The sequence below is a fragment of the Vicugna pacos genome, chromosome 9 (assembly GCF_048564905.1).
Source record: "Vicugna pacos chromosome 9, VicPac4, whole genome shotgun sequence".
In the NCBI taxonomy this organism is placed as follows: Eukaryota; Metazoa; Chordata; class Mammalia; order Artiodactyla; family Camelidae; genus Vicugna; species Vicugna pacos.
This window is the reverse complement of record NC_132995.1, coordinates 51,278,821-51,305,088: the sequence shown is the minus strand read 5'-3', so window position 1 is coordinate 51,305,088 and position 26,268 is coordinate 51,278,821. Positions and strand designations below refer to the sequence as shown.

General features: G+C 52.5%; 1 protein-coding gene across 3 annotated transcripts in view; it reads right to left on the bottom strand.

Annotated features, from left to right (window-relative positions):
• Positions 1 to 26,268, bottom strand: part of CMIP (c-Maf inducing protein) — a 222,158-nt gene that overhangs the window by 20,521 nt on the left and 175,369 nt on the right. The window contains exons 1-8 of one of the 3 annotated variants that reach the window (XM_031680870.2): positions 26,000 to 26,101; positions 25,276 to 25,437; positions 20,652 to 20,693; positions 15,967 to 16,029; positions 13,429 to 13,509; positions 9,491 to 9,594; positions 8,521 to 8,625; positions 4,604 to 4,957 (exon numbers count right to left, since the gene is read on the bottom strand). In XM_031680870.2, coding sequence (XP_031536730.1) covers positions 4,604 to 4,957; positions 8,521 to 8,625; positions 9,491 to 9,594; positions 13,429 to 13,509; positions 15,967 to 16,029; positions 20,652 to 20,693; positions 25,276 to 25,437; positions 26,000 to 26,098 — 1,010 coding nt within the window. In that variant the 5' untranslated portion in view covers positions 26,099 to 26,101. Of the gene's footprint in view, positions 1 to 4,603; positions 4,958 to 8,520; positions 8,626 to 9,490; positions 9,595 to 13,428; positions 13,510 to 15,966; positions 16,030 to 20,651; positions 20,694 to 25,275; positions 25,438 to 25,559; positions 25,581 to 25,999; positions 26,102 to 26,268 lie in introns of those variants that run through there. The other 2 variants (XM_072967807.1, XM_072967806.1) reach the window with 2 other exon arrangements.

Below are 26,268 nucleotides of genomic sequence, written 5' to 3'. Positions count from 1 at the left end.
TATCCACTGGCTGCAGATGCTCCAGGGAGCATGTAGGTTTTACAGAGTGGCCATGTGCCCCAGGAATTTGCATTAGAAAGTTTCCAAAGAGATAGATTCCTCTATATGAGTACATATACTATGCACAGACATACATGTACTATACATATATGTATCTCTGCTGCTCTGAAGCTGTCATCTAAAACCCTTGCCAGGAGCCCACGCAAAGATGCTGATGATGGAGGTGGGGTGCCTGTCCTTGCTACAGGCCTGCAGGGTGCCCAGTGCTGTGACAAATGCTTGGTACACATAAATTCACTGAATTCTCAAGGCAGCTCTGAGAGCCAGAATGTGTCAACAGGGATCCTTATCCTCATTTCACAACTGGAAAACCAAGGCTCAGAGAGGTGGATTCATTGTCCAAAATCACTTAAATGCTGGGGAAAAGTTTGGACCCTGGTCCAGCCGACTCCCAAGCCAGTGAGTCTAACCAAGGAGGTGGTCCTTCCACCCACCAGCCCCAGCCCAGGCACCCAGCTCCCGACCCCGAGTCCCAGTGGGAAGATAGTGGCCAGTGGAGGGCGAGCTGACCTTGAGGAAGGGCTGGCCCTGGTCCACGCCTCCCTAGACTCTCCAGCAACTCTCGCGGACTTCATCCTGTCCTACCATTGCTTGCAACCCCGCTCTCCATCTCTCAGCCTGTTGGAGGCTATTTCAGCCACTTGTTGTCTGCCAGGGTCTCCAAGCCCCCAAACAGTCCCCCTTCCCTGCACTGAACTCCTGGTGTTTCCCCTCAGCTGAGCTGCACCACCTGGCTGAGCCCACTCCTCACCGAGCAGGACCGTCCTGGGTGATATCCCCGGTGCCTGCCTTCCATGTGTGCCCGCAGATTCCCACACTCCATCCCACTGGACAGGTGACTTCACTGCTTTCAGTGCCTGGTGCTACTCAGATTCATGGGGACTGAGAGCAAGGGCACCAGTCGGGTTCCTGCTTTAGCACAGAACCTGGCTCACCCAGGTGTGCAGTAAGCGATGAAAGAATGCATAAATAGATGGGCAAATCAATTAATTCATGAATCGCACACAGGTGCCCAGCAGGTTAAGAGCTGGACTCTAAACAACTAGAGCCCAGACCTGCTCTGTCCGGCTCCCAATTTCACATTCTTTCCATCGCACCATCCAGCCTGGGCCTCCCAGGGCGATGACTTCAGCATCAACCTTGACCTGTGCTGGGAATAGTTTTCCTTTTCAAGAGTCTCCAGGGAACTTTTTGTGGCCTCTGTTAATTTTCAAAGTGTCAAATTCTAACTATTTGAGGTCCTTCCAATGGGAACACAACTAATCAGCATCCCTGGCTGCAAGGTGGGCGAGCTGCCCACTCCCCCAGGAAGCAATGGGGCCTGTTCTGGTGGACATGGTTGGCCAGGTTGGGCCAAGACACTAAGCATGGCTTCTTTCGCCCCCTCAACGTGCTGATAAGACCCCTCAATTTCACGTAAGTTCCTGTTCTTTCATCCTTTACACGTTACTCTCATCTGGGAGCCCTCCTATTGATAATAGCAGATCACTCTCACCAAGTCCAATGTCACTAAATTCTCACAATAGCCCTTCTGAGGAAGACACCCATTTTAAAGACAAGAAAACTGAGACCGAGAGAAGCCAAGAGTGCTGCCTGCTGTTCCACAGCAGATTAAGTCATAAGACCACATCTCCTCAATTCTCAGATGCACACTTCTTGCAAACCAAGTATGCTCTGAATGCCACGTTGGGTTTTTTCCCCTCTCAAAGTGCTGTTATTAAATCAATGGTACATCTTACTCCCAACTGTATCTTAAAATAGAGGAAACACAGTTGTAGTGGGAAAATGTAGTAACTCCCACTTGCCCAGTATCTATGCCTGCAAGGTGCCGGCTCTGTGCTGGGGCCCGAAGCCAGGCCTCCGTCTCACTCTAATGCCTGGAGGCAGCTGTGACTCAGAGAGGGCGAGTAACCAGCCCAAGGTCATGGGCTGACATTGACATCCACGGCCCCTGAACCCAACAGTCTGGCTCTGAAAACTATCGTACTTTGGAGCACTTGGACCTGCTGGGGTTTTGTGGATCAGACATGTCTCCAGCCCTCCAGTGGGCCAGTGACTCCAGCAGGCAACAGAATCAGAGAAGGAAAGTTGCTAGGAACAGAAGTTATCAGGCCTAAATCGTGTTTTGAGTTCCCCCAAGGTGAAAAAGGCTTCTAAAAGTATGAACCCTGCTTCGTGGAGACCTTCTGGCAGGATAGGAGGTGTTCCTCCAAGTGGAGATGAGGAACACCTCCTGGCTCCCAGCAGGCTGCCCCTGCCCGGCCTCCTGACCCCCACCCATGACCTGGCAGCTGGGCAATGTGGGCAGGCAGGAGGTCTGGAAGCAGATCAGCAAGAACAGAATCCTCATTCATGAGCATGTTTATGAAGAAGGAAAATGTGTATCAACTGCATGATGAAGCTCAAACCCTTAGTGCTTAATGAGAAATAGGAGCCAGCGGAAGGCCTGGGAGCTTCAGGTGTTTGTGGGAAACAGCCGGAGTCAGGGGCCGAGGGGGAGAGCAGGGCCGTCTCTGGCCTGGCGGGGCCTGCCTTAGCCAGGGTGAGGAGGAGACACAGGCCACGGTTGGCCTGTCCCTCGGAGGGCTGCCCACATCCCTGGGAGAAAGTGGGGACTCCTCCAGCCTCGGAGAAACTTGAGACATGTTGTTGGAGATGCTCCCTGAGCAGAATCTGGAATGTGCTCTGGTTAGTGTGGGTGGGGGTGTCGCTAAATGCAGCTGTGCCTCAGCTGGTCCCTGCTGCTGGAACCACGGGCCAGGCTGGAATCAACACCCCAGGAGGCCTCACTGTCTCCTCTCCCGGGTCAAAGCAGGGGCAGAGGAAGTGTTTGGGGAGCCTGTATCCACAGTCTCCTTCAAACAGGAGAAGCCACTGTGCAAAGGTGCATTGGTATTTGTGTATGCACACGTGTGAGTGTGTGTGCATGCACCTGCTCACCTTCACAGAGACCACAGGCCTTGCTTTTAGAGCATGGGGCCTCCCTAGGCACTGCCCATTCACCAGCTCACCAGGCAGCCGGCAGGTGGCCTCCACCCTCCAGGCCATGAGTGCGCTCCAGGCAGCACTTGGCTCTCAAGAGAGCAGAACAAACGCTGCAGAGCTCAGTGACGATGCAGGGCCTCAGGGAAACCCTGGTGACACTGACCAGCCCAGGAGCCAGGCCCCCAAGATCGAGGGGCCCTGGTGCCCCACCTCTAGTTAAGCACCGTGCATCGGTCAGATGTGACCATGCTGTCAGGCCCCAGTCCCTGGGAAAAGCCCATCTCCCACCACCAACAGCACCTGGAAAGGCATCCCTGAGAGCAAGGCAGAGTCCTGTTCTCGTGGGAGCAAGTGGGGGAGGCATCTGCTAGGTTCTCCAGGCCACGCTGCCCCACTGAACCCCAGAGCTCAGTGCAGGAAGGAAGGGAAGGGACAACCACCTGGGGCTCCAGGAACCAGGTGTGCTAGTTTGAGATGCATCTGGGTGGTACAGTGTGAATGTGGCACTGGAAAGACCCTTGCGGACAAAGGGACAAAGACTAAGACCTCACCCCTTCATTCTAGAGTCACACAAGCGAGGCTCAGGGAGGGGCAGGCACAGGCCTGAGGCACCCAGCTCAGAAGCGGCACCACCCAGGGCAGACCGGGTCTCCTGGCTCCCACCAGCCAGGCTGCATGGAGCCTGATCTGCTCACCACACTCCCACCCTGCCCATCAGATGAGGCTGTAGGGGGCGGGGGAGGTGCTGGAACGGGACATCAAAGACATACCAAGCACAAAGCAAGCACAGATCACGTAGCACAGAAACACACTCATATGCGGGCTCATGGGCATATCTGCACACACAGGGAAACACACACACCAACTCTGTGCACAAATGTTCACACCCACATGTGTGCACTCACAGCCACTCATGCACAGAAGCAGCACAGGCACCCAGACACAACCACGCTTGTACACTTACACTCACAGGCATTCAAAACACACATTTGGCCCCTACAGAGAAATCCACATATATCCCACATCCAACGCCTATATGCAGACACACACACACACACACACACACACACACACACTCTCGGGCAACCACCCATGTGCTGTCATGCCCTCATACACCCAAAGCCACTTACACACATACAAGGACAATTCCAAACTCAGAATGAGCCCACACCCTACACCCCTGCAGAGGTCCACACACTCACAGACATACTTGGCTACCCGTGTGCCCAAGCACATCCTGGCAGGTGTATATACTCACAAGTTCTCAACTCGTGGGCACACATGTATACATTATGCCCATGCATATACCCTACACGCGGGCCCAGATTCTCCACCTGTACACATAGCCCGGCATGCATCCTACATGGATACACATGTACCCCAAACGAATACCCTCATCCCTAAATCTGCATCCTGTGCACCCACACTCATGAGCACTCATGAGCACCCCAACTCAAGTGTGCACACTTGGCAGGCCCATGCTGGTGTGCTCCCGGGCAGCTGCAGAGCCCAGCCCCTCCCCTACCCGAGGGGCCGGGCAGGCCGAGGAGACACTCACAGCAGCTTGAGGATCTCCACGTAGCAGCCGAGCGTGCGGTCAGCCTGGGGGCCCAGCTCGATGCTCATGGTGCTGCAGGCGGGGCTGACCATGAGGCAGTCAATGAGGTTGGGCTCACTGTCGTTGCCCGCGCTGGCCGTCAGCGCTGGCTTGGCAGTGCTGGCGTGCTCCACCTCCACGTGGATCTCGCTGGAGGCCACGACCACCGATTTGAGCCGTGCCTCGGACAGCGTGGCTTCCTGAGACACCAGGTCCGGGCTGGGGTGCAGAAGGCGCAGAGGTAAGGTGGGCTTCCGGTCGCAGGGCTGCTGGCAGCCATTCCGTATCTCCTTCAGGCTGGGGGAATTGTCGCGGCTGGGGGAGAGGTGGAGAGGGGTGTGAGGACAGGCCCTGGGGAGTCACAGAAGCCGCGAGCTGCGTTCTAGTGGGTGCTCCCAGGTGCCAGGCTGCACCCTGCTAAATGCCCCCGGGCCCCACGGCCATGCTGTGAGCTGGTGCCACCAGATCCCATCCCACCAGTGAGGAGACAGGCTCAGTCTGAGAAGGCAGCTTGCTCAAGGCCTCAGACAGGGAGAGTTGCACATGGTATCCAAATCCAGGCTGCCTGGCACTAAGGCGCACGCTGTAGTCCCAGCACACAGCAGGCATTTGGCAGAAACTTGTGGAATGAGTAAGTCAATGTTAACCTCTACACAAGAATCATAAGGGCCTCAGTGTTGACCTCCATCAAGATGCCTTCCCTGGCCACCTTCCTGACACACCAAGGAGACCTTCTAAGCGACCATGCTTCTAGTCACTTCCTGTAGTCTAACTGCCTCCCTCCCCTGATGCCATAATGTCCCACCTCTGCCAGGTGAGAAAGTCAGCATCTGCTTCTCCACCTGTGAACCCACTTCAAAGGGGCACCAAACCCCAGATCTCGCCCCCTGGAGTCTACAGGTCCCTCCTGACCTCAGCTCCCCCACCACCCTTGGCTAACCCAATACTGACAGCGTCTCCACTGACTGGAGGAACAATGCTCATGCAGGCTGTTAACGGATGTGAGCTAAGAAAAGGGCACTATGGCATCCTTGAGGTCACATGTTTTGGGGAAATGCTGAGCCCAACACAATGAGATGAGATCTCTTTATGGCAGGACTTGTCAGAGCTTTGAGGCTGAATAAAATGCCTCCTCATTGGATGCTTCCAAACATTACAGGGAGGCACATTAGAAGGAAGGGAACTCCACCAATGAGTTTCCTTTGTTGGTGTCGCTGGCACAGGGCTAAGTGCTATCACACAGACCACACATACATTCTCAGATATCTCTGAATGGTAGGTATTATCACCTCCTTGGTACAGGTGAGTAAAGACGCTATCAGAGGTCAAATGACTACCCTGGATCACATAGCTTGTAAGTAGAGAGGGCTGGGATTTGAAGCCAGGTCTCTGCACTTTCAAAATCCTGTATGGGCCCAGGCAGGTCCTCCTCCTCCAAGAAGTCTTCCAGGATTTCTTCCACCAGCGACCCTCACCCTTCCTGGCTCAGAGCTTTCCACTCCTGGCTGGGCACTAGTATCTCTTGGGGCACTTCTAAACATCCTGAGGTCCAATTAGGTTGGAATCTCTGGGGTGGGGGTCCAGACACCAGTAACTTTAAGGGATTCCCGTGTGTGCAGCCAACGTTGAGCCCACTGCTCCAACAGACTAAGAACTTGATGATATGATCACGAACAGCTGCTCATCAGTCCCTCTCTAAATGTGCCAGATGCACGTGCCTGTCCTTCCAAAGAGACGTGCATGCTCCTTATGCACAAGGACTGCGTCGAGCACAGAACTCATGTCTGATGCACTCGGAGGGCCTGAATTCACCCATGTGTCATGAGCCAGGCCTGAGCTGAGCCCACCAAGGATGTCTGATAAACATACTTTAAACCTTGCTGGGGAAAAACAAAACCCATTAGCTAAAGTCCGAGGATTCAGTGGCTGATGGAAAATTGTGTGTGGTCTGGTGGGGGAAGCGGTGGAGCTATCTTCATGCGCTCAGAGCTAATTTGCTACCCAAATGCTCAGCTCCATCCTCTTTGCCTTTGCTGGGATTTAGGAGTGGATTTTTCAAGGCTGTTTGGCTCAGACTGGGTGATTTTCCAGCAAGCTACGCTAACCTGGGTCAAGCTGTCTGTTCTTTTGTGTGTGAGTACATCACGTACCCACTGAGAGCACCATGGACGGGCCCAGAGGACATCGTGGGGCTTTATCTTCCAGGGACTGACCAACAGGGTGGGATGGGCCTGAGCCCAGGAAAGGTCTTGCAGCCCTCGGCATGATTTCTAAACCGCTGAGGGCTCCAAGGGGGCTGGGCTGTTTTGAGCCAGGCGTTGGAGGAGGCCTGTGGCAGGCGGCAGGACCCACCTGGCCCTCCCCAGGCTTTCACCCTGGGCATCTAGTTGCAGCCACCGCCAAATGGTGTCCGAAGGTCACACTGGGCCCCAGCAGTCCACCCTCCCTGCAGCAGCAGCCCGAGGAGGGTCTGGAAACTGACATCAAGTCCCTTCTCTGCTTAAAATCTATTGGCGACTCCCACGCTCTCAGAATAAAAACTGAAACTGACATACAGCTCTGCTGCTCAAAGTGTGGTCCCCAACCAGAGGCATCAGCATTACTGGGAGTCTGTTAGACAGTCTCAGGTGCTGCCCCAGACCCGCTGAGCCTGAGTCTGCATTTTAACATGACCCCCAGGAGCAGCTCAGCACTGCTCCACCATCCATTCCGCGAGGGCAGGGGCCCCACTGGCTGGTTCACTTTGTACCGTCAGCACCTGGCACATAACGGGCTCTCACGATACAAGTGTTGAGAGGACAGGGGAAGGACAAGGCTGGCTGCTGCTGTCCCTAGTCCCCTATCTGTGCAACAGCACGCACGGCTCCTGATTCTGGCTCTTTCCACCTCTGCCCTTCTCCTCAGTGGGAGCTGAGAGAGACTTCTTTCTGCTTTCTGCTCCTATTCAGGGAAACTCTGCTCTAGGGCCCCTCTGACTTCCTTCTTCTTTTTCTTTCTTTTAATATAACATGTTTCAGGGCAGAGAACAGGCACTTGGGAATGACCAGTGTGACACCTCCAGGTTGCCCCAACTGCACAGGTTTTTAGTGATGTTCCACTGCCTTTTAGGGATGGATACATACTCCTGCTGTGCCTCCAGCTCGAGTGGTGCCTGGACACATTTTGGTCCTCATGGAGTTGTGCAGTGTACCTCTCCAACAACTAGACAGGGCAGCTGCCACAGATGCCACCTGTGCCCTGCGTATCATATCCTCTCTAATGACCCCAGGGATCAACGTAGAAAGTTCTGTACAACTAGTGGCATTTGCGTCACTCTTCATCCCAGGAGCCATCATCAGTCTGGGAAGAATGGGAGTTGGTAAGTAACTACTCCAGCATCACCATCCCTAAGGGGAAGGACTCAGAGAGCATTCCACATGGTCTCCCAGGAGGTCCCAGTAGGGAAGGCATCGGTGCCCACAGGGGTCACTGGCTTATGAACACAGACCCTACTGGCTGTCCTCCTCCTAGACCCCCTCCTGCTGCTTCCTGGGGCTACTTCCCTAATAAGCTGCTTGCAACCAAACCCTGGGGGACCCGAGACAGTGGCTCTGTCATGCCTTCTTCCAGTCACACATGCCAGGTGGTGAGAAATCTTCAGAATAAAACTCTTGTTCCTAAAGCCAAGTCAACACAATGGTCTTGCAGTACCAGCATTGATTCAGTGTTTGCTTTTCCAGTCACATTCCTGGGTTCTAGGCCCTGGCATCAGTGAGCACCGGGGATTTGGCAAACACTCTGGAGACAGACTCAGCAAAAACCATTCTACCTCCCTGCCTGGTTGGGTGTGTACTGTCCTGTGGCCCACCCAGGCCCTCCCAGCGGTGGTGGTGACTGACCTGTTGATGAACTCTTCATAGCAGGAGTAGATGGCGGCCAGGCACACAGCCACCAGGTTGGGCAGGACCCGGGGGTGGGGGCAGTGCCCGGTGGGGCCGTGCATGCTGGAAAAGAGCAGAGGGCGGGGTGAGAAGGTGGCAGAGAGGCCAGGGGAGGCCCGGGTGCCATTCAGGAAGAGGTTGGGGGTGGGGTGCTCCGATCCCTTTGTCGGGGTGAGTATATTTAGGAAATATGCAGCTTTGGAACTGGCTTAAACAGCCTATTTTGATATTCTTTAAAAAAATGAAGAGTCATGACGATGACGCTAACGTTCTTGTCACACTTCCACGTTATTCTTGGTGTTCCGTGTATGAGCTCGCTGAAGCCTTGCGTTAACTGGATAAAGTGGGAACTACGGTTCTCACCTGACAGATGAGGAAACTGAGGCGTGGAGAAAAAAAAACGTAAAAATCAAAGCAAAAGCACCCCCACCCTACTGGCCCAACCAACAGAAGGGAGTAAGAATCAGAATATCTGGCTTCCTCTGGGCCAAGTCTGGGAGGCAGCTTTCAAGTCTCCAGTGGTGGCTCTCCAGGGCCACCAGGAGATCATTCCCCACACACCCAGCACCCATGGGAGGACTCATGGAAATACTCTTATTATCAGAACTGTTACCATTTCCTGAGTTCCTACTGAGCATCAGGCACTGTGCTAGGGGCCTCCTTATATATTAGTTTATTTAACTGCACAAGCACCCCTGGGGACAGCAGAGGAAACCAGATTAGAGAGGTACAGTGAGTGGCTCAGTGTCACACAGCAAGGAAGTGCCTCAGACCACACGTGCTCAGGAGGACCCAGGAGACCCCTCGCAGAAGAGGCCTCGGGTCGCCAGTGCTCTTTTCTGGGCATTGATGGAGTGAGTGGGTCTGGTGCAGAGGAAAGCTGGCTCACAGGCCGGGATGGGGAGGGGGGTCTGGCTGGAAGACCCACCTCTGAATGAACTTCTTTACCACCTCCATCCCCGCGTTGAGCTCGTTCAAGGCAAGGATGTACTCCTGAGTAAACAGCCTCAGTCGTGGGCACTTCCCAAAGTCCTGCAGAAAGAGCAGAGGGCAGGAGTTGGGAGACGTTGCCAAGGAGGCTGAGACACCAGAAGGGGTGGGGGATCCACTCTGCCTGGAGATGATGGTGTGGGGGGCAGCAGGGAGACACCAGCCAGCTCTTCTTTCTAGAAAGCACACACGAAGACCTGGCCCCGCCACACTCCAGATCACACCCTGACAGAGGGGACCCGCTGCTCCAATGAGCGACATCCTTGGAGAAGGATGTTTTCAGCCTCCCTGATGCTGCATGTTAGTGGGTCGGCAACAGAGCTCAGCTAAGCTAGAAGCTGAGGCCCCTGCATGAAGAGAAGACTGAAGCTTGACTGTGCTTTCAAACTGAGGAAGATGCCCAGAGGCCCCAAGTCCCCGGCAAGAGGGTAACAGGAAACCTGTGTGGCCTTGGGCAGCCATGTCCCACTGTGGGCCTTACTGTCTCCACTGTGGAACAAGGGCTGCAAGAATGGATTTCTAAGCCCCTTCTACCTCTGAGGTGTTATGATTCTATAAAAACTGCGTCAACTAAACCCTGATAACTGCTGTTACCTTTGCTATTAGATTTCTGGATAGTGAAGGTCATTTTCTTGGAAACTAACATTATAGATCAGTCTAGTGGCCTTTTGATATGTGAGTGAGGGACATTTTGCCTCTTCAGCGACATCAAATATGTTCCCCTTGGAAAGCAGGAGGTCACATCACCCAGTGGTCCACTAGGGACTATAGTCTCATTTGCTACTTGGCCACGAGAACACGCCAATGAGTGGCACGTGGGCATAGGGACCATAATCATTCTTGGGGATGCAGTTGAGCTAACTGTTTAGAATCTCTAGAGGAACATACTTAAGGGCTGCTTCCATTTGCATCTAATTTTTTAAAAAATTTTAACAGAGGTACTGTGGATTGAATCCAGGACCTCATGTATGCTAAGCAAACACTCTACCACTGAGCTATACCTCCTGTTCCCCTGTATCTAATTTTTATTTTGGCCCACTGAGTAACACTCTTTGAGACACTCAATCTAGATTCAGTTGCTCATCCATGAAATGGGGCACATGATATACTTACAAAAGATGCATTCTGAGAATGAGGGACCTTGGAAACCCCAGCACACCACGGTGGAGTGTGATCTCCCCTATTTCCCAAACGTTCAAGTGCTTCCTTAATGAGAAACACTGCACGTGGGGAGAAGGGAAGTCCCACTCTGCTGACAGGCATGTGGCTGGTGGCAGGCCAGGCACATTCACTAAGCAGTGACCAGATACCCCACGCCAGCAGAGAGCCCCGCTCCAAAACGTGCTCTGGCCAATGACTAAGCTTTAGGGAGCATTAAATGAGTGACACCACAGCCTGCTGTGAGCCACAATCACTGCTGAACACTCATCTCTTCTTCTGTAGGAGGGCCTAATCCCCCGGGTCCTGTCTACAATTCTCTTCTGACACCGTTCACGACGTGTAATTAGTGGGTGTCAAGAGCAAGTGGGGTTGGGACTTTATAGCATCCCCAGACACCGGGGTCACATAGAGAGAGTTCTTTAAAAGTGAAGTGAGGACGCATGCCTAAGGGTCCCTGATCTCTGCCAGACCACAACAGATGCTATAAATTCTGGATTTGCCCTGTAGCTGTTCTGATTTTTATCCAGAAAATTACTACATGGTCAACACTCCAGGCCCATAAAACTAATCAGATATAAGAGAGATGTTATATGGTTAAGCCTTAGGAGGTTGCCTGAATTTTGACTTTTTCCCTTTGAAATCAGATGTCCTAAAAGATCCTTATTAAACAGTCTGTTGACTGCCACGGAGCGTGGAAAAATGTTTACATGCCTGAGGAGGCACAAGCCCCGGCCAGTCACCCTGGAGGTGTGGCTCTGCCACTAACCGGTTGTGATGAGAGGAGGTCCTTGGCGAAAGAAATCCAGAACTTTTGCTCTGGACTCTGAAAGGGCATGGCCCTCACCTCACACCACACCCACGGTGACTTTAAAGTTAACAATCAGGGACCCTTTCCTCCCAGCTGGCTCAAGCCAGACAGCGTCCTTGAAACTACTAAACCCAAATTAAGGCAGAATCCACCCCCCCGCCCCCCAAGGAGAGTTTCTTTGTTATTCCTGGAGAAAGAATCAGATGGAGTATCCCTTTCCCCTGCATTCAGAAAACAAGAAATGCATTTATCTCAAATTAAGGAGGTTTCAGAAATAAGCAACAATTCAATTATGGGGTGTGATCACTCAAAGAGGACGGTCAAGAGAGTCCTCTGGTACCAACAAAGTTCAGCTGGTAGCGGCTGCCTGGAGTGCTGTGTTGAGAAATTCTGAAGTGACCTCTGGACTCTGCAGGAAGAGTGCTGTAATGATGTCTGCCATGAGTGTGGGCTAGGGCCTTGTGGCACATGTACCCTACATTTCCATTCCTGATTGGGGAGCGGGGTAAACCTATATTCTAGTCTTTGGGGGCATGGTGTGGAGGCAGGAAAGCTGTGAGCAGGTCACCCTTTCTCAGAGCTATTTTCATATGCTGCCTCTTGATGGGGCCGGGGGCACTAGTCACGGTCACCCCACAACTGACTCAGTGGCCCAACCTGTGCAGCAATGACACAGATGTCTCCTGCCACCCAGGTGACTTCAATCCAGGCTGGTGGCCGGCTCATCAGAGCAGGCTGGGACACCAGCCCTCGCTTCAGACTGTCTGCTGCCTGGTACGATACATGAGAAACCACAGCCGCCCACAGGTTCCTGGAGCAACCTTTCGAACTTTCTGGGTCTTGGCCTTCTCATCTGTAGAAGGAGGTCCTGGGCTGTCATGAGGGTTACAAGACACAATACAGTGGGGCATCACACTGAGTCCGGCTCTAAAAGGTGCACCACAAATACCTGGTTGTTCTTATTTGCAGCTGTGGCCCTGGGGCCGGTTAACGGACTTTGCTAAGCCTGTTTCCTCACGTGTCATATGGAGAAAACAGTGACATCTGCTGCTCTCACTGGACTGATGAGAGAATGCAAAAGGGCCAGCGGTCATGAGAGCCCAGTTCACTGAGTGTGCAAGTGCCCAGCCCACTGTGAGAGTGCAATGAAATTCTGCCATTTGAAAACAAATTAACTGAAGTCCATATTTTATGCAGATTCCTCAGTTTTCCCCTAATTTCCTGTTGCTGTCCCAGATCCCATCCAGAACACCCCACTACACTCAGTTGTTGTGTCTCCTGGGGCCCCTAGACTGTGGCTGCTTCTCAGACTCTCCTTGTTGTGACGACCCGGCGGTTCTGAGGACCATCAGGTGTTCTGCAGAATGTCCCTCAGCTGGGAATGGTCTGAAGTTTTTCTCACGATCACACTGGGGCTGTGGGTTTGAAAGAGAAGACCTCGGAGGTCCAGGCCCGCCTCCTCACATCACATCAAGGATATGCGCCATGCCGTGACTGACCACTGTTGATGCTGACCTTCACCACCTGGGCAAGGCCACGACTGTTAGGTTTCTGCATCCTATGGCCACTCTTTCCCGTCTCCCCCTGTTCATTACTATGGGCAGCCCCCACGTAAGGAGCGAGGAGTTCACTCTCCCTCCTCGAGGGCAGAGTTTCTACAGACATCATTTGTGACTACGCACACACGGGAGACTTATCTCTTCTCAGCCACATTCTTACTGTGAAAAGACTCTTCCTGTTGAATTAATAGCAAAATATTTAGCCAACTGGGACAGGCTGCATGAAAACTTCCAACTTACCGAATCCCAAACCCAGTCCCTGGCCAGCAGCCGGCCAGCCCCACTCCCTGACTCTCTGGAAAAGTGAAAGCCTCTGCGGCGCGGGCGCTGGGTGTCGGGAGAACTCACCATGTTATGCTTGAGGATTCTCTGGACCACGGGCGTGAACACTTCGATGACCACCATGGACCGGGGCCGCTCTCTGCAGTGCTGGGGAGACAGGAGGACATGGTCAGCGCCGAGCCTGGTGGGGTCCAGCTGGGGCCGCCCGGCCCTGTGGAAGCCCTGGCTGCGGTCTGGGGCTCCTCATAGCGCTCAGGGCAATGGACCCAGCCCTGGTGCCTGCAGAGTATTGCTGCACAGCTTTTTGTTCATTTTGGGGGAGTAACTGAAGTGCATGGGGATGGGATCTTCTGTTTGCTTTCTGTTTTGATCTTAAAGTCTGAGATTGTTTCAGATGGTACAGACAGGAGTCCGTCCCACCAGGCCCCCTATTTAACAGGCCGAGACTTCTGCAGCACTAAGGTTCGGAGGGCGTGGTCTAGCAGTGGAGCCTCCTGAAATCGGGTGCGAGAATACCAGGGGTTAGTTTTCTGATGTTAGAATCTCAAAAATTCTGTGGCCTCTCAGTTGAGGGCTTTGACAAGCTGGCTGCAGTCTGCAGGCCGCACATGGCCCTTGGATGTACTTAATCTCACCAGCATGGGGGTTGTTTCTCAAAATGAAATCGAAGGCCTTCGGGTGGAGCAGGTGAAGTCCCTGTCTGGGCCTGAAGATGCTGCCTTTCCAACCCTAGGAGAGGACACTGGACTTCGGATATTAGAAATCGGGCTTCCCTAGATAACCCTAGAAGAATAAACTGTCCCCAGACCTCAGGGTTTGGGCTTGCAAGTCTGGCAGGAGAGGCTGCTGGGTGTGTCCAGGGAGCTGGCCAAGCGGACCTGGTGGAGGAGGCTTTCTTCTCTCAGCCTCTCTCTAGTTGAGCTGTATGGTGGGTGAGGTGCTGAGGCTGCAACTCCCATCCCCAGAGGGAAAACAGGCCCAAATCTCCAGGCTCGTGTGGCTAGGCTTCCCCCTCTCCAAATGGCAGGGCAGCTCTATGGGGTGTTCTACAGGGAAATGCCAGAAAGGATGGCTTCCTCCACATCACTGCTTTTCAAACTGTGCCACCAGGAGCCCTCAGGTATGGTTTACTTGGAATAAGGTCCACTTTCTAGAACAGATGCTGGAAAACCATGAGATTTGGCAGAAACCGCACAGCTTGGGAAAACCAGGAAGCAGGTCTGGATTAACCTGGACAAAACAGCAGAAAGGAGATGACCCGCCAGCACAGGAAAGGGGCAGCTGGCCATCCTCTAAGGAGTCCAAGCTCTGGATCTGAGCCCCCCCGGCTTGGGGGCCTAGAAAGCCTGTCTCACTTGTCTTCAGTCTCACCAAGCTGCTTCTTTCCTTCGTGTTCCCCGGGGGAGGGGCCTTGGCACAGCACGGGACCCAACGCCCAGGGGGAGGCCTGCTCTCACACACACACACACTTAGCCGCACACTCGGGGCTCACCACTCGGACCAGAGGGCAGTCACTGGCACGTGTCCACACGCCCACTGGGTAACACAACATTGTAAACCGACCATACTTCAACTAAAAAAATAATAAAGAAATGCACTGGGCACTTCAGGCAGCCCGCTGGGCCCACCTTCTGCTCTGTGGGTCGCTTGAAAAGGTCTCCTGATGGAGAGATGGGGCAAAGAGGACAGTGCGATCCTGTCCCCCTAAACCTTATGTCCCCTGATACACACACACACACAGCACACTCCCTGAGTAGGGGGCAGGGGACAGGGGACAGGGAGAGGACAGGAGGGCAATAAGTGCACCACAGTCTCCCTTCCTCCAGAACCAGCAGCCCCAGGTGCCCGCTCTGCCCCATCACGTGCCTGTCTCACTGGTGGACACAGCACCCTCCACCCTAAAGGTCAGCACATGGCTGTGGAAGGAACCAGCTCGGTGAAGTGGGTCGGTGGGAGTGAGCCCAGGGGAGCGCTGGGAAAGCAGCAAACTGGGCCCTGTGACTTCCCAGGACATCAAATCATTGCATTTAGAAAGTCACCCAGCAAAGAATTGCTCAGCCCCTGGGCTGCTGAGTGTGCTCTCAGAGCGAGGGATGCCTGGTCCCCGACGTGCCCTGGGCATGTTCCATGCAGATCCCACTGTGAGGCTGGCGCTGGGTCCCTGGGACCGAATGTCCTGCTTCTGGGCCCCTCCAAGCTAACCTGGCATCCCTGGCCAGACTTCTGTGCTCAGGGAAAGCCCTGCAGCCATGTCCCCACTGTGGGCCAGCCGGTGCTCTGAGGCGCCCTGGCTAATAATAGCCGAGCTCTGACGTCAGGAGCCCAGAAAATCTGCTGCAAACGTCTCCCAAGACAGCCACGAAGATATTCCAAGGGAAACCCAGATGCCTCTCCCTGACCCACCAGTCTGGGCCCTGGGCCTCGTTACTGCTTGTCTGGCAGAGAGGCTGTGACCCTAAGAACGGGGTGTATTTAGCTGTGTCTGGGCCCGGACCTGGGTCCAGGGGTCGGGGGTGGGGGGCGTCTAATTTTGGGATTTCAGTAAATTTTGCAAAACCAACCCCCACCAGGCCCAGATGGAAGGCAGGCTGCTTCCTGCCATACCTTGCAAAAGAATTCACAGAGATCTGGTGGTGGATGGTTGTTTTCCAGCAAAGGAGCGATTGCCTGAAAGACAATGAACAATCGTCAGTCGGAATCTCTTGGAAGGAATCGTACGCGGGTGTATCTACATAAGAGGTGGGAAAACCACAACCTCCCTGTCATCCTCTGGGCGAAAACAGCCCATTCTCAAACTGGGGGATGCATGAGAAGATGCTAAAAGCTCTGGGCTGGCCTCCCCCAAATATATACCTCCAATGATGCCTATCACTTTAGGGGTTTCAAGACCTGCTGGTATCCACGGCCCCCTGACTATGAAGCAAGATGCGCAGTGTCTGTAAGCCCAGGCTTTGGGGGCGGAGCCCTGGGTGCCAGTCCTGGTTCTGCCACTTCCTACAGTGTGTCCATTAGAGCAAGCTGTTTCGTCTCTCTTAACCCTGGGGCCCCACCTGGAAGTGGAGCAGAGAGGGCTTCTCAGTCTCGCCCTGTCAGCACCTGGGGCGGGCGTTGCTGGTGGTGCAGCTGTCCTTGTCTCAACCCCCCAACCTGCGATGACAATCAAAAATGTCTCCAGACACACTTCATTTTGTATGAAGGAAGCTTAGACTGTCTAACGTCCCTTGAATTCATTTCTCGCCAAGCCTTCTTAGGCGAGCTCTACCATGTGACTGCTTCCCCCCCATTCCTGTGCAAGGTCCCCGTGGCCCCAATGGTACTTGATTCTTGGTTTTTTGCCCCTTTCATAATTTCTGTTTTAATCATCTTGCTAAATTTCAAACTCAAATAAAAATTTGAACAACTGGGAAGAAGTGTGTCCAGACATTGTCAAAAATCAGCCCCAGTGGAGCGCCCTTGGTGTAAAGTGCCTCACAGAGTCTGAAATAAGGCCAGCTCTCAATAAACATTTGCTACAGGCTGGTTAAAGCCCAAGTGAAGTCCTCTCATTTTCCCGTTTGCCACACTGGGCACAATGGTAGGAACCAGGACACCCAGGAGCCAGCACCAGGACTACCGGGCTGCATGATCCAGGACAGTGGCCACTAGCTTTCTGTGACTGCTGAGATTTGAAATGTGGTTAGTGTGATTGAGGAACCACACTCTTAATTTTATTTCTTTTAAAATTGTTTCTTTCATGTCAGTTAAAATGTGGAGCCATGTGTGGCCAGTAGCTGCCATACTGGACAGTGCAGCCCTGGGCAAGCAAGATCCTGGGCCTCCCTCCACCTGCTGGTCAGCCTGACCATTGGTGCCGGGAAGCAAAGCCTCACATGTGATGACTTCATTTTCCACGGTGGGGCACTCATGTAACTGGCCAGCTAGCCATCATTGCCTCCTGGTACCCGCTGTGCTTTCCTTTCCCTAGCGGTCCCGAAACAGGCGGAAGGCCCCACAGAGGGGTCCCCACCCATACCCAAAGGCCTTGCTGTGGGAATGGATCAAGGAGAGATCCACATGTCAACTCTGTGGGGTCAAGCAGTAGTCATTCCCATTTGTACGATGAAGAGACAGAGGATCAGGGAGGTTGTTACAAGTCTTGCCCCAGGCACAGGATAATGACTGTTTTAAACCGTATTATTAATAAAAAGCATGTATATTTTTGTGGAATATTGCTATGAGCCGAGTCCTCTGCTAAGCATGTTAGGTGCATTCGCCCATTTAACCATCCCAGCAGCCCCAAAAGAAAGGCACTGTCATCACGCCCATTTCATAGAATGAGGAATCTCATGCTTAGAGGGTCAAGTTAGCTGGAAATGATCTGAATGGCCATCTAGTTTGATTCTAGAGCCAGTAGAAAGAATGGCACAGACCAGTGGTCCTCAACTGGGGTTGGCTTTGCCCCCTACCAGGGAATATTGGCATGTCTGGAGACACTTTGATTGTCACAACAGGGGAATGTATGGCATCTAGTGGATGGAGGCCAGGGATGCTGGACATCCTACAATGCTCAGGACAGCCCCCACCACAAAGAATCATCCGTCCCCAAATGTCACTAGTGTCTAGAGTGAGAAACCCTGGAGTAGACTTAAGTAATCTCTGAGACATATTGTTAAGTGAAAAAACAAACAGAACAAAACACATCCTGCATCACATCATTAATGTTAAAAACAAAAAATAAAAACACAACTGTATCTGTCTGTGTGGGTTTGTTACCCTCTGAAAACCTCCATCCAGGGCTGTCTCTGAAGGGGGCGCTGGGATGGGTTGAAATCTTTTTTTTTTTTTAAAAAACAATTAAAATATACTCACTGCAAAAGCACTTTAAAGAATATTTTAAAGATATTTTAAACAAGATTAAAAGTTCTTCCATTACTCGTCCAAGGTCACAGATGATATAAGGTGGGCCCAGGGTCTGCATTTGGCTCTGAGCTTGAAACACACTCAGCTTTAAGCCCACGTTCTTCAGAGCACCTGGGGACACTGCCGGGGTCTGGACTCCAGGTCCACGCTTGTCCAGTGACCTGCCAGCCAACAATTACCTATTGCATTGATGCCTGACTGATGGGTTGAATAAAACCTACTCAAGTTACTCATGAAAGTACTTAGGAAAAATAAGTACATAAAAAAAAATACCAAGCCCCATTGGGAGAAGACTAATTGCCAACAGGTCAAATCACAGAATGTAATTGTTGGCATGAAAGTAGGCTGCAGGAGGCTTCGTGGTAATGGTAACAGCATCGGTCGTAAAGAATGCTGAAAGCAGGGCTGTAAAACCCAGGGCTGAGGGTCAGACCCTCAGATCACATTCTTCCCTGTTCTCAGGCATCCCCGCTGAGCAGGGAAGCTCAGCCCAGACCAATTAAGGGGTCAGCCTGGCCCAATTAGCTGGATAAATGCAAGCTTGGATTTCTCAGATCAAAATTCCTTTCTCAGGCTCCTCCCTGGTCCAGAGCCCTCACCCTCCTTCCAGGGCCAAGGTGCAAAGGTGGACCCACAGCTGTTGCCAGCAGGGAGAGGAAGATGCCAGCTCCTTCCTGGCACCCATGTCCCTGCCTGCTTCTCCACCAGCGAGAGTCTCTCTGCCTTTGCACGTGCCGGGCTCCCTTCCTGGACTGCCTTTCCCTGGAGCATCCTATCCAACCTTTAAGACTCAGCTCTCTCACCTCCTTTGTCATCTTCCTCCCAGGACCCTCCCTGAGAGAGGAGATCAGGTGCCTGCCCTCTGTGCTCTGCTAACACCCTGAACAAATCTCAATCCCTGATCATGCAATTTCTTAATTATCTGCCAGGTTCTCCCAGCACACAGAATATCCCTCAGTGGCAATTCAGTCTGTGGAACTGAGATCAGTATCTGGCACAGGCTTGGATTCACATGTCAACAAATGTTTGTTAAATGAATTTATTAATTCATAATATATTTGAGAAAGGTGGTGGTGGGTGACTGGGGAGACCCAGGCTGATGCTTTCCCTGTTCTAGCAAGAGAAGGCAATGAGTGGTCAGGTCAGAGCACGGGAAAAAAATCTGTATTTTTAGCAAACACCCACTGAGCACCTGCTATGCGCCAGACACTGTGGCTGGGGCTCCACAGAAGCTGCTGCCTTTATTCTCCACAGAAAAAGGCCCAAGGCTCACCTCCTTTGGTGCCCACAGGACCCAGATGGGGCAAGGAGGTGATCTTCAGGCTGGGCTCACCAGGGCCAAGTGGGTGGGCTCCTGAAGCCCTAATGCAGCTCAGAGGACCAGGGTGTCTGGGATGTTGCCGTTGTGTTGGAGGCTGCAGCCACAGGACCTCTCGGGCAGGTGACAGGTCCTTCCCTGGGCACACAAAGCTCAGCCTCTCACTTCCACTTCAAATTCTGCCCTCCTGCTTCCTACTTCCTTATGCTTAAGCTCCAGCAATTCTGAAGTTTCAGAATGTTCCATGTTGCCTTAAAACTCTAAGCATGTTTTGCTTTCCCTCTCTGGAATGCCTTCCCCCTGTTATGCCATCTGGCAAACTCCTAGTGATCCTTCAAAACCCAGCTCAGACATCACTGCCTCTGGGAAGCTCTCTGGCTTCTTTCTCAGGTGAGTTTATCACTCCACTCTACACTACATGCCTCTATGTTTGCAGTGATCTCATTTAATAGATGATGAACTCCTCAGGAGCAGAAGCTGTCTTAGTTATCTGTGGCTTCAGATACACAGCTCAGTGCCTGGCACCCTGGAGGTGCAACTTCATTTCTTTCTTCTCTCTGTGAGTCATGTTTCTTGGCTTAAAATCACCCAGGAAGGTATTCTACCCCCTAAAATGCTTACATTATAGTCAAGTCCCAGAAAATACCATCTCACTTTGCACATCAGAGGAAATTAAATCCAGGTTCTATTTGTGGATTAATTAGGAGACATTTCCTGGGGCAAGAAAGAGAAAGTTTACCTTTCAGCTAATAGGGTTATGCCTGTGAATAAATTATGTGGTCTTTGCCATCTCCTGCCTTCAACTCCCTGCGGCAGACCCGGGAAGGAGGAGGCGATTAAGACACATTTGCTACAAACCTCAAAGACTGATAATTACACCCCCTCCCCGCTGTCAGTTGGGGATCTGAGATGTGCAAAGGCAGGAGGGAGACATGTCTGGCTTCATAGGAAAGACAAAACTGAGCAAGGTCGCTGTGCTGGTGAATCATGCTGGCCCTCCAGGGACTCACTCAAACCCGGGAGGGCGTGGCCAGGGGATGCGGGCAGAGCGAGAGGGACTGCGGGCACTTACCACAATGATGTTTTCATGCTCCTGGGTCGTCAAGTTTGTGTTCTAAAGGATGAACAGAGGGAGCAGGAGGAAAACAAAGCAAAAAAAAAAAATTAATAAAATGGAACATTTGTCTCTCAAAGGTCCACACAGTTTCAAACTGCTTTCAGCCTCTCAGGGAGAATGCAGCTGTCACTTTTTTTTTTTTTAAATTAAACAGATTAGAAGACTCTTAAAGGCAGGAAGGGGGAAACTATGGCTCTGGGGCAGGGAGAACTGAGTTCCAAGTCCCTGTTTCACCACTTGTAAATTACGGGGACCTTGGAGGAGTCACTTCTCAGTGAGACAGTTTCTTCCCCTGTAAAGGGGGATCCTGTGCTTGGCACCTGGAAGAAACATGTAAAGAAACAGACTCGAAAGTCTTGACTTTATTCCAGCAAGTCTTTTAGGGGTGGCAGGTATAGTATTTCAGTGGTTCTCAAACTAGGTTCCCAGAGAACACTAGTGTTCACCATGAGCTGGCCCAAGATGTTCTGGCTTAATTACAATGCTAGCAATTCACCTGCGAAAATATTCAGTTGGATGGATTAAACTTACTTAATTTTTAGTATTTTCCCCCCTCCCCATCTGGAATTTTCTTACACAGCTGGTACCTGTTACCACCACCCTGTGTATGCTAAGGAGGGAAGGGATGAAAATGCAATAAACACGAGATAGTGGGAAAACTCAGACACAGCCACTCCTGTCTTTTTCACCAGTGTCATGGTGTGCTCTGCTCTGACTGCCTGTCTCGGTGGACACGGGCTTTCAATGGTGTCAATTCACATTTTCCAACAGCCATGTTTGCTGTTTATAGCACACCTCCCCTCTGGACAGTAAGCTGCAAGATCGACTGTTTGCAGGTTCAAGAAAGAGCCCCATGGGCTGAAGAGGTTTAAGGAGCATCTGGTATCTGGTATCTACAGCGTTTACCCCAGCTAAAGCGAAAGAAAAGCTAGTGAGCCATGAATGTGCTTTTGTCCTATAAGCTGACTGCCCAAGGGATGAAGGTGGCTGCAGAACCACGGTCAGTGCCTCAGCGTCAGGAGCGTCCAGGTTCCCATGGAGACAGCCTGACCTAGGTGCTTAGGATCCAGACCACACAGAAGGATGTGTTTTTGGATTCCAATGCCTTTTTCTTTTTGTGGACCTTGTGGAATTTGAGCAGACTGTTTATGGCAGATTATTAAACACCAGCAATTTCTCAGCCGAGGGCAGATGAAAGCCTGGTTCAGGTCTTTCCTCCTCGCTACGCCTCAAGCACCGTGTCGGGGCTCTGCTACACTCCTCCCTCCCATTTCCCCTTCTTGTGATAGACTCTCCTCCCATCCCAGTGACAGGTGAGCGACCTGAGACTCAAAGACGTGCAGTCGCTTGCCAGGGAGCACAGGTAACAGGTGGTGGGGTGGGGTGGGGATTTGACCCCTGTCTGTCCTGATTCCAAAGCCTGTATCTCCTGCCACTGAGCTACAGTTTTCACCCACGCAAGGGGCAGTTCCATCTTTCAGGCTGCAGTGGGAGCTCCACAGGGACCAGTAATCCCTCACCACACCCAGGAAGTGCTTTCCAGGAAGCGCTCTCGGCAACCACAGATGCTGCTTCTTTTGTCCCAGTCACTGGTGACAGCACATGCCATTCCTCAGGGCAACTTCTCTTCACTAAGGCCATTTCTGATCCAGGGTGGAGAGTGCTCTCTAACAGCCACTGCATTAGAGGGAACACTTGAATCCCAAACTGAGTGGCCACTCCAAACACTCAATCCAACAAAAGCCCGGGAAGTTGGGGATGCCAGCTTTAATAGCCCCGTTCTCCCTCTCCCTCTCCCTCTCTTGGGATCCTGCCCACCTTCTGGTCGGCATGGTGATGCCTGGAGCATCTTAGGAGGCAGCCTTGGGAACGACTTGAGCAAAGAGAACAGACAAGGAAAAGAATCTAGTCCACATGCTGTTAACACAACAGGGCAAGGAGGAAGGAGGGTTTGTTTTTCCACCCATCCCCTCTAGACAGCTAGCTGAGGGTGCTTAAGGTCAAGTTCACAGCCATCTCCTATGACAAAAGAAATGTGACCATTTATCAACTGGTCCTACATGGCAGGCATAGTGCCAGGCACTGTATACATATTAGAGCATCCCATACTCAATTCTATGAAATGGGTGCTAATCTTAGCCCCGGCTCACAGATGAAAATGACTCTGAGAGATCTAGAAACATGTACAAGTCCAGTGAGCTCCTGAGGGGAGAAGCAGGTCTTTCTGGCTCCATGTACCTGCTCTTAACTGCTGTCCTGCGTGGCTGGGTCTCCCCACTCTACAATCTCTACCATCAGGTAATGTTACATCTACGCACAAGAACATGAGCTTTGCATTCGGGCAGACTTGGGCCTGGTTCCTGCCCACCCCTCATCCAAGTGACCCTGGGCAGGCGACTTAACCCCACAGAGCTCTGCTGACTCTCCTATCCGTCTTAATCCTTACCCTGCAGAGTCGCTGGAAGAAATGGAAAAGGTCAGGTGTAAATGCCTGCCAATGTGATCGTCACACAGCACGTGCTCAAAAAATGTGTCACTTGGAGAGGCATTAAGCTCACTGGAGGGGACGCAACCTGGGGGCTCTGTCCCCCACAAATGGCAGCTCTCATCAGCAAATCAAGGGTAATACTGACTCCCCTCCCCACCCCTCCAGACACCCAATAGACGCACACGCACAGCAAATACAAGCTTCTTCCATTTTTCCCCCTTTAAATGCCTTAGTCTCTCTGCCCTAGTGCTTGGTGATCAGCTGACTTTGAGATCCTTGATCTAAAGCCTGAGAAATGAGGCAAAGCACACAAGCATGTGGTCACATAAAATATATCTGAGACGGGAGAGAAATCCCGCCAGAGGGTGGCCACAGTGTCATCTGCCACCTTTGCCATCATCCTGACAAAGAGCCTGACTTAACGATGGTGTGACAGTGGCTGAAGCTGGTAGGGCTGATGGGGTGGGTGATGCAGCCTTAAAGTGACAGACAGACAGCCCTAAGGTGGAATGTCCAGCTGCTCCTCCTTACTTGGCAGGTCACTTAGCATCTCTGGGCCTCAGTTTCCCCATCTGTGAAATGGAGACAGCAAGGCCCATCTCTTAGGGAGAACACAAGGGTCAGATGAGATGCTGTGTGCATGGCACCTGGAGCTGGCCTGGCACATAGCAGGTGCTTCCTGAGGGTCAGCTGCCTCTCCCTTCTCCAGTCAAGAAGCCAGCCCCTGGCCTGCCTATGGGCTGCTCCTGCTTAGGTGGGAGACCTGGACTTGCGGTTGGGCGTATGGCACCTGGCCTCAAATTCCAGACCTTGACCATGATTCATTTCAGAGCCCAGGTTGCAACTATTCTGCAAACAAGGGTCTCCCACCCAAGGACAGACAGTCCTACTTCTCTACTTCCGCCTGTCTCGGCCACCGACTTTCCACCTCGTGCCCCACCCCTGCCCAGGGCAAGGGACCCTCTCCATTCAGCAGACAAGGGAGGCCTGGCCAGTTCCTGGACCGTGGGCAGTGACGAGCCTGGGCCTGCAGAGAGAGTGGAGGGAACATGTGCAGGAGTCCGAGGGCGTGTGGGAACCAGGGGGAGAGAGACAGAAATCTCTCTGGTGGCCATGCATAGTTTAAACCAGGAGTCATTGACTCTAGTGTCCCTAGGGGGCCAGGCAGGCAAATAAATGAGCACATTAATATTTGAAAAGCGGTTAGAATAGCACTGGAATAGAGTAAATAGCAAGATGTTTCTGAAGGCCCCTTGGCCTTCTACGGAACAGCCCAACTGACTGCTAAGCCTCGTGTCCCACTGTCCCCACTGCTGGAGCGTGAGTCCCAGGAAGGCAGGGGACTGTCTTCATCCAAAAGCCCAGAACAGAGCCTAGCCCATGGCACACACTTGACATGTGGGGCTGCCCGGCAAAGTCGACAGCTCAGATTGGTGGCACTGAGGAGCACCAGCTGCCAACTGCTGCTGGATTTTCTGACCATTTTTAAAGAGAACTTAAAACTTCCATTTTGTTGTCTAATCTCTTGATTTTTAAAACCCTGTGCGAGTGAAACAAAGTATAGCTGTCGGCTGAGGAGGGTGATTAGAGCAGAAAGCCATGTCTGCCTGGACCTCCAGTGCTGGGAGGGGAGATGGAAGCGGGCCAGCACCGGGCGGGGAGACGGAGGTGGGCCAGCGCCATGGGCGCAGGAGGGCAGTCTAAGGGCTTCACGAATGTGCTTCCATCACAGGAATGAACTAGATTCTGAAAGCAGCTGCCATCATCACCACTACCAGCCCAGCCTCTGGCCAAGACCAGAACTGGCCACAACCTGTCCCAAATCTGGTCTAGGGGCACAGCAGGGTGGCAACAGCTCTCCCTTCGTCCCTGGATGCTGGCTCAGCTGGAAGCACTGGGGGCAAACCTCCTTCTCTGCTCCATTGGATCGCTGGGGACCACTCACTTTCTTCAGCAACAGGGAGACAACACAGATTCAAATCTGATTCTGCTCTGGGGTATGGGGTGGGGCTCAGGGTGGGTAAAGGAAGACAACTCCGAAGTTGGGGAGGGGGGCATAATGCGAAATCAAGCCAAGGGGAAGCGTGTTACCTCTGAGAGCAGTTTCGAGACGATTTCCAGTGGGGCTTGGTTGATGGAGTCATCCTGCAGAGGGGACGTCAGGGCCATGTCCACCAGAGTTCGGATCTCCTTCAAGACAACTTCCCAACGGCTTGGGTTACTCAGGACTTTCTTGTATTTGTAAATCTTTTTCTGGTTGGGAGAGAGAAAGAGACCCAAACATGTTACTGAAATGCCGAGGGCGTAAGATACAAGATGATTCAAGAATCAGACGCACTGGATGTAAAAGGCCCTGAGAACCTGTTGGCGCGGACCTGCCCCCTCCATGAGAATCCGATACCCCAAGATGGCAGGGTCTTGCCTCAAGTTGCAGGCTGCGTTTCAGACAGCCAGGCCTCCTGAACACTAGAAGAGTAATTTCCACTCCGCTTCCAGTGACTTAAAAGAAGGAATGAAGATACATTTCTCCTTCAGACGCTATCTTCTGCCAAACTTGTTTCCCAAGTATTCAAATGCAGTAAGAGCGGAAGCATTCACCGTCCACAAAGGGACGGACTTTGGACTTTGATTAGGAGGCACTGTTTCTGCTCATCTTGATCCTACGAGGTCCTCTTGGAGAGTGGTGCTCAGCTAAGAAACCCGATAGACAGCCTTGGGGCCTGGGATTCTTTTCCAGCTGGGTGGGCACGTGGGGACGGAGTCCTGAATGGCCCAGGGCCATTCCACCTGAGGAGTGAGACAGGAGTGTTCTCACCTCTGCTGGGGCGCCGCATCCAAAGCTGGTGAGCAGCTCAGGCTGGGGCCACGGCTCCCTCCACATGAGGCCGGGCGAGTTCCGCCCCTCTGACATCATGGAAACAGAAGCCCTCTCGGAAGGCTGAGGTCTCAGCCAGCGCTCCCTGGGCTCTGCAGCTGCCTGCCCCACTGCCGCCCGCTTGCTTGGGAGTCTCGCTTTCTAACTGGATAAACTCCTTCATTAAGTGCTCTGCTCCTTGGGGAAAACCTAATTTTAATGTCACTGAG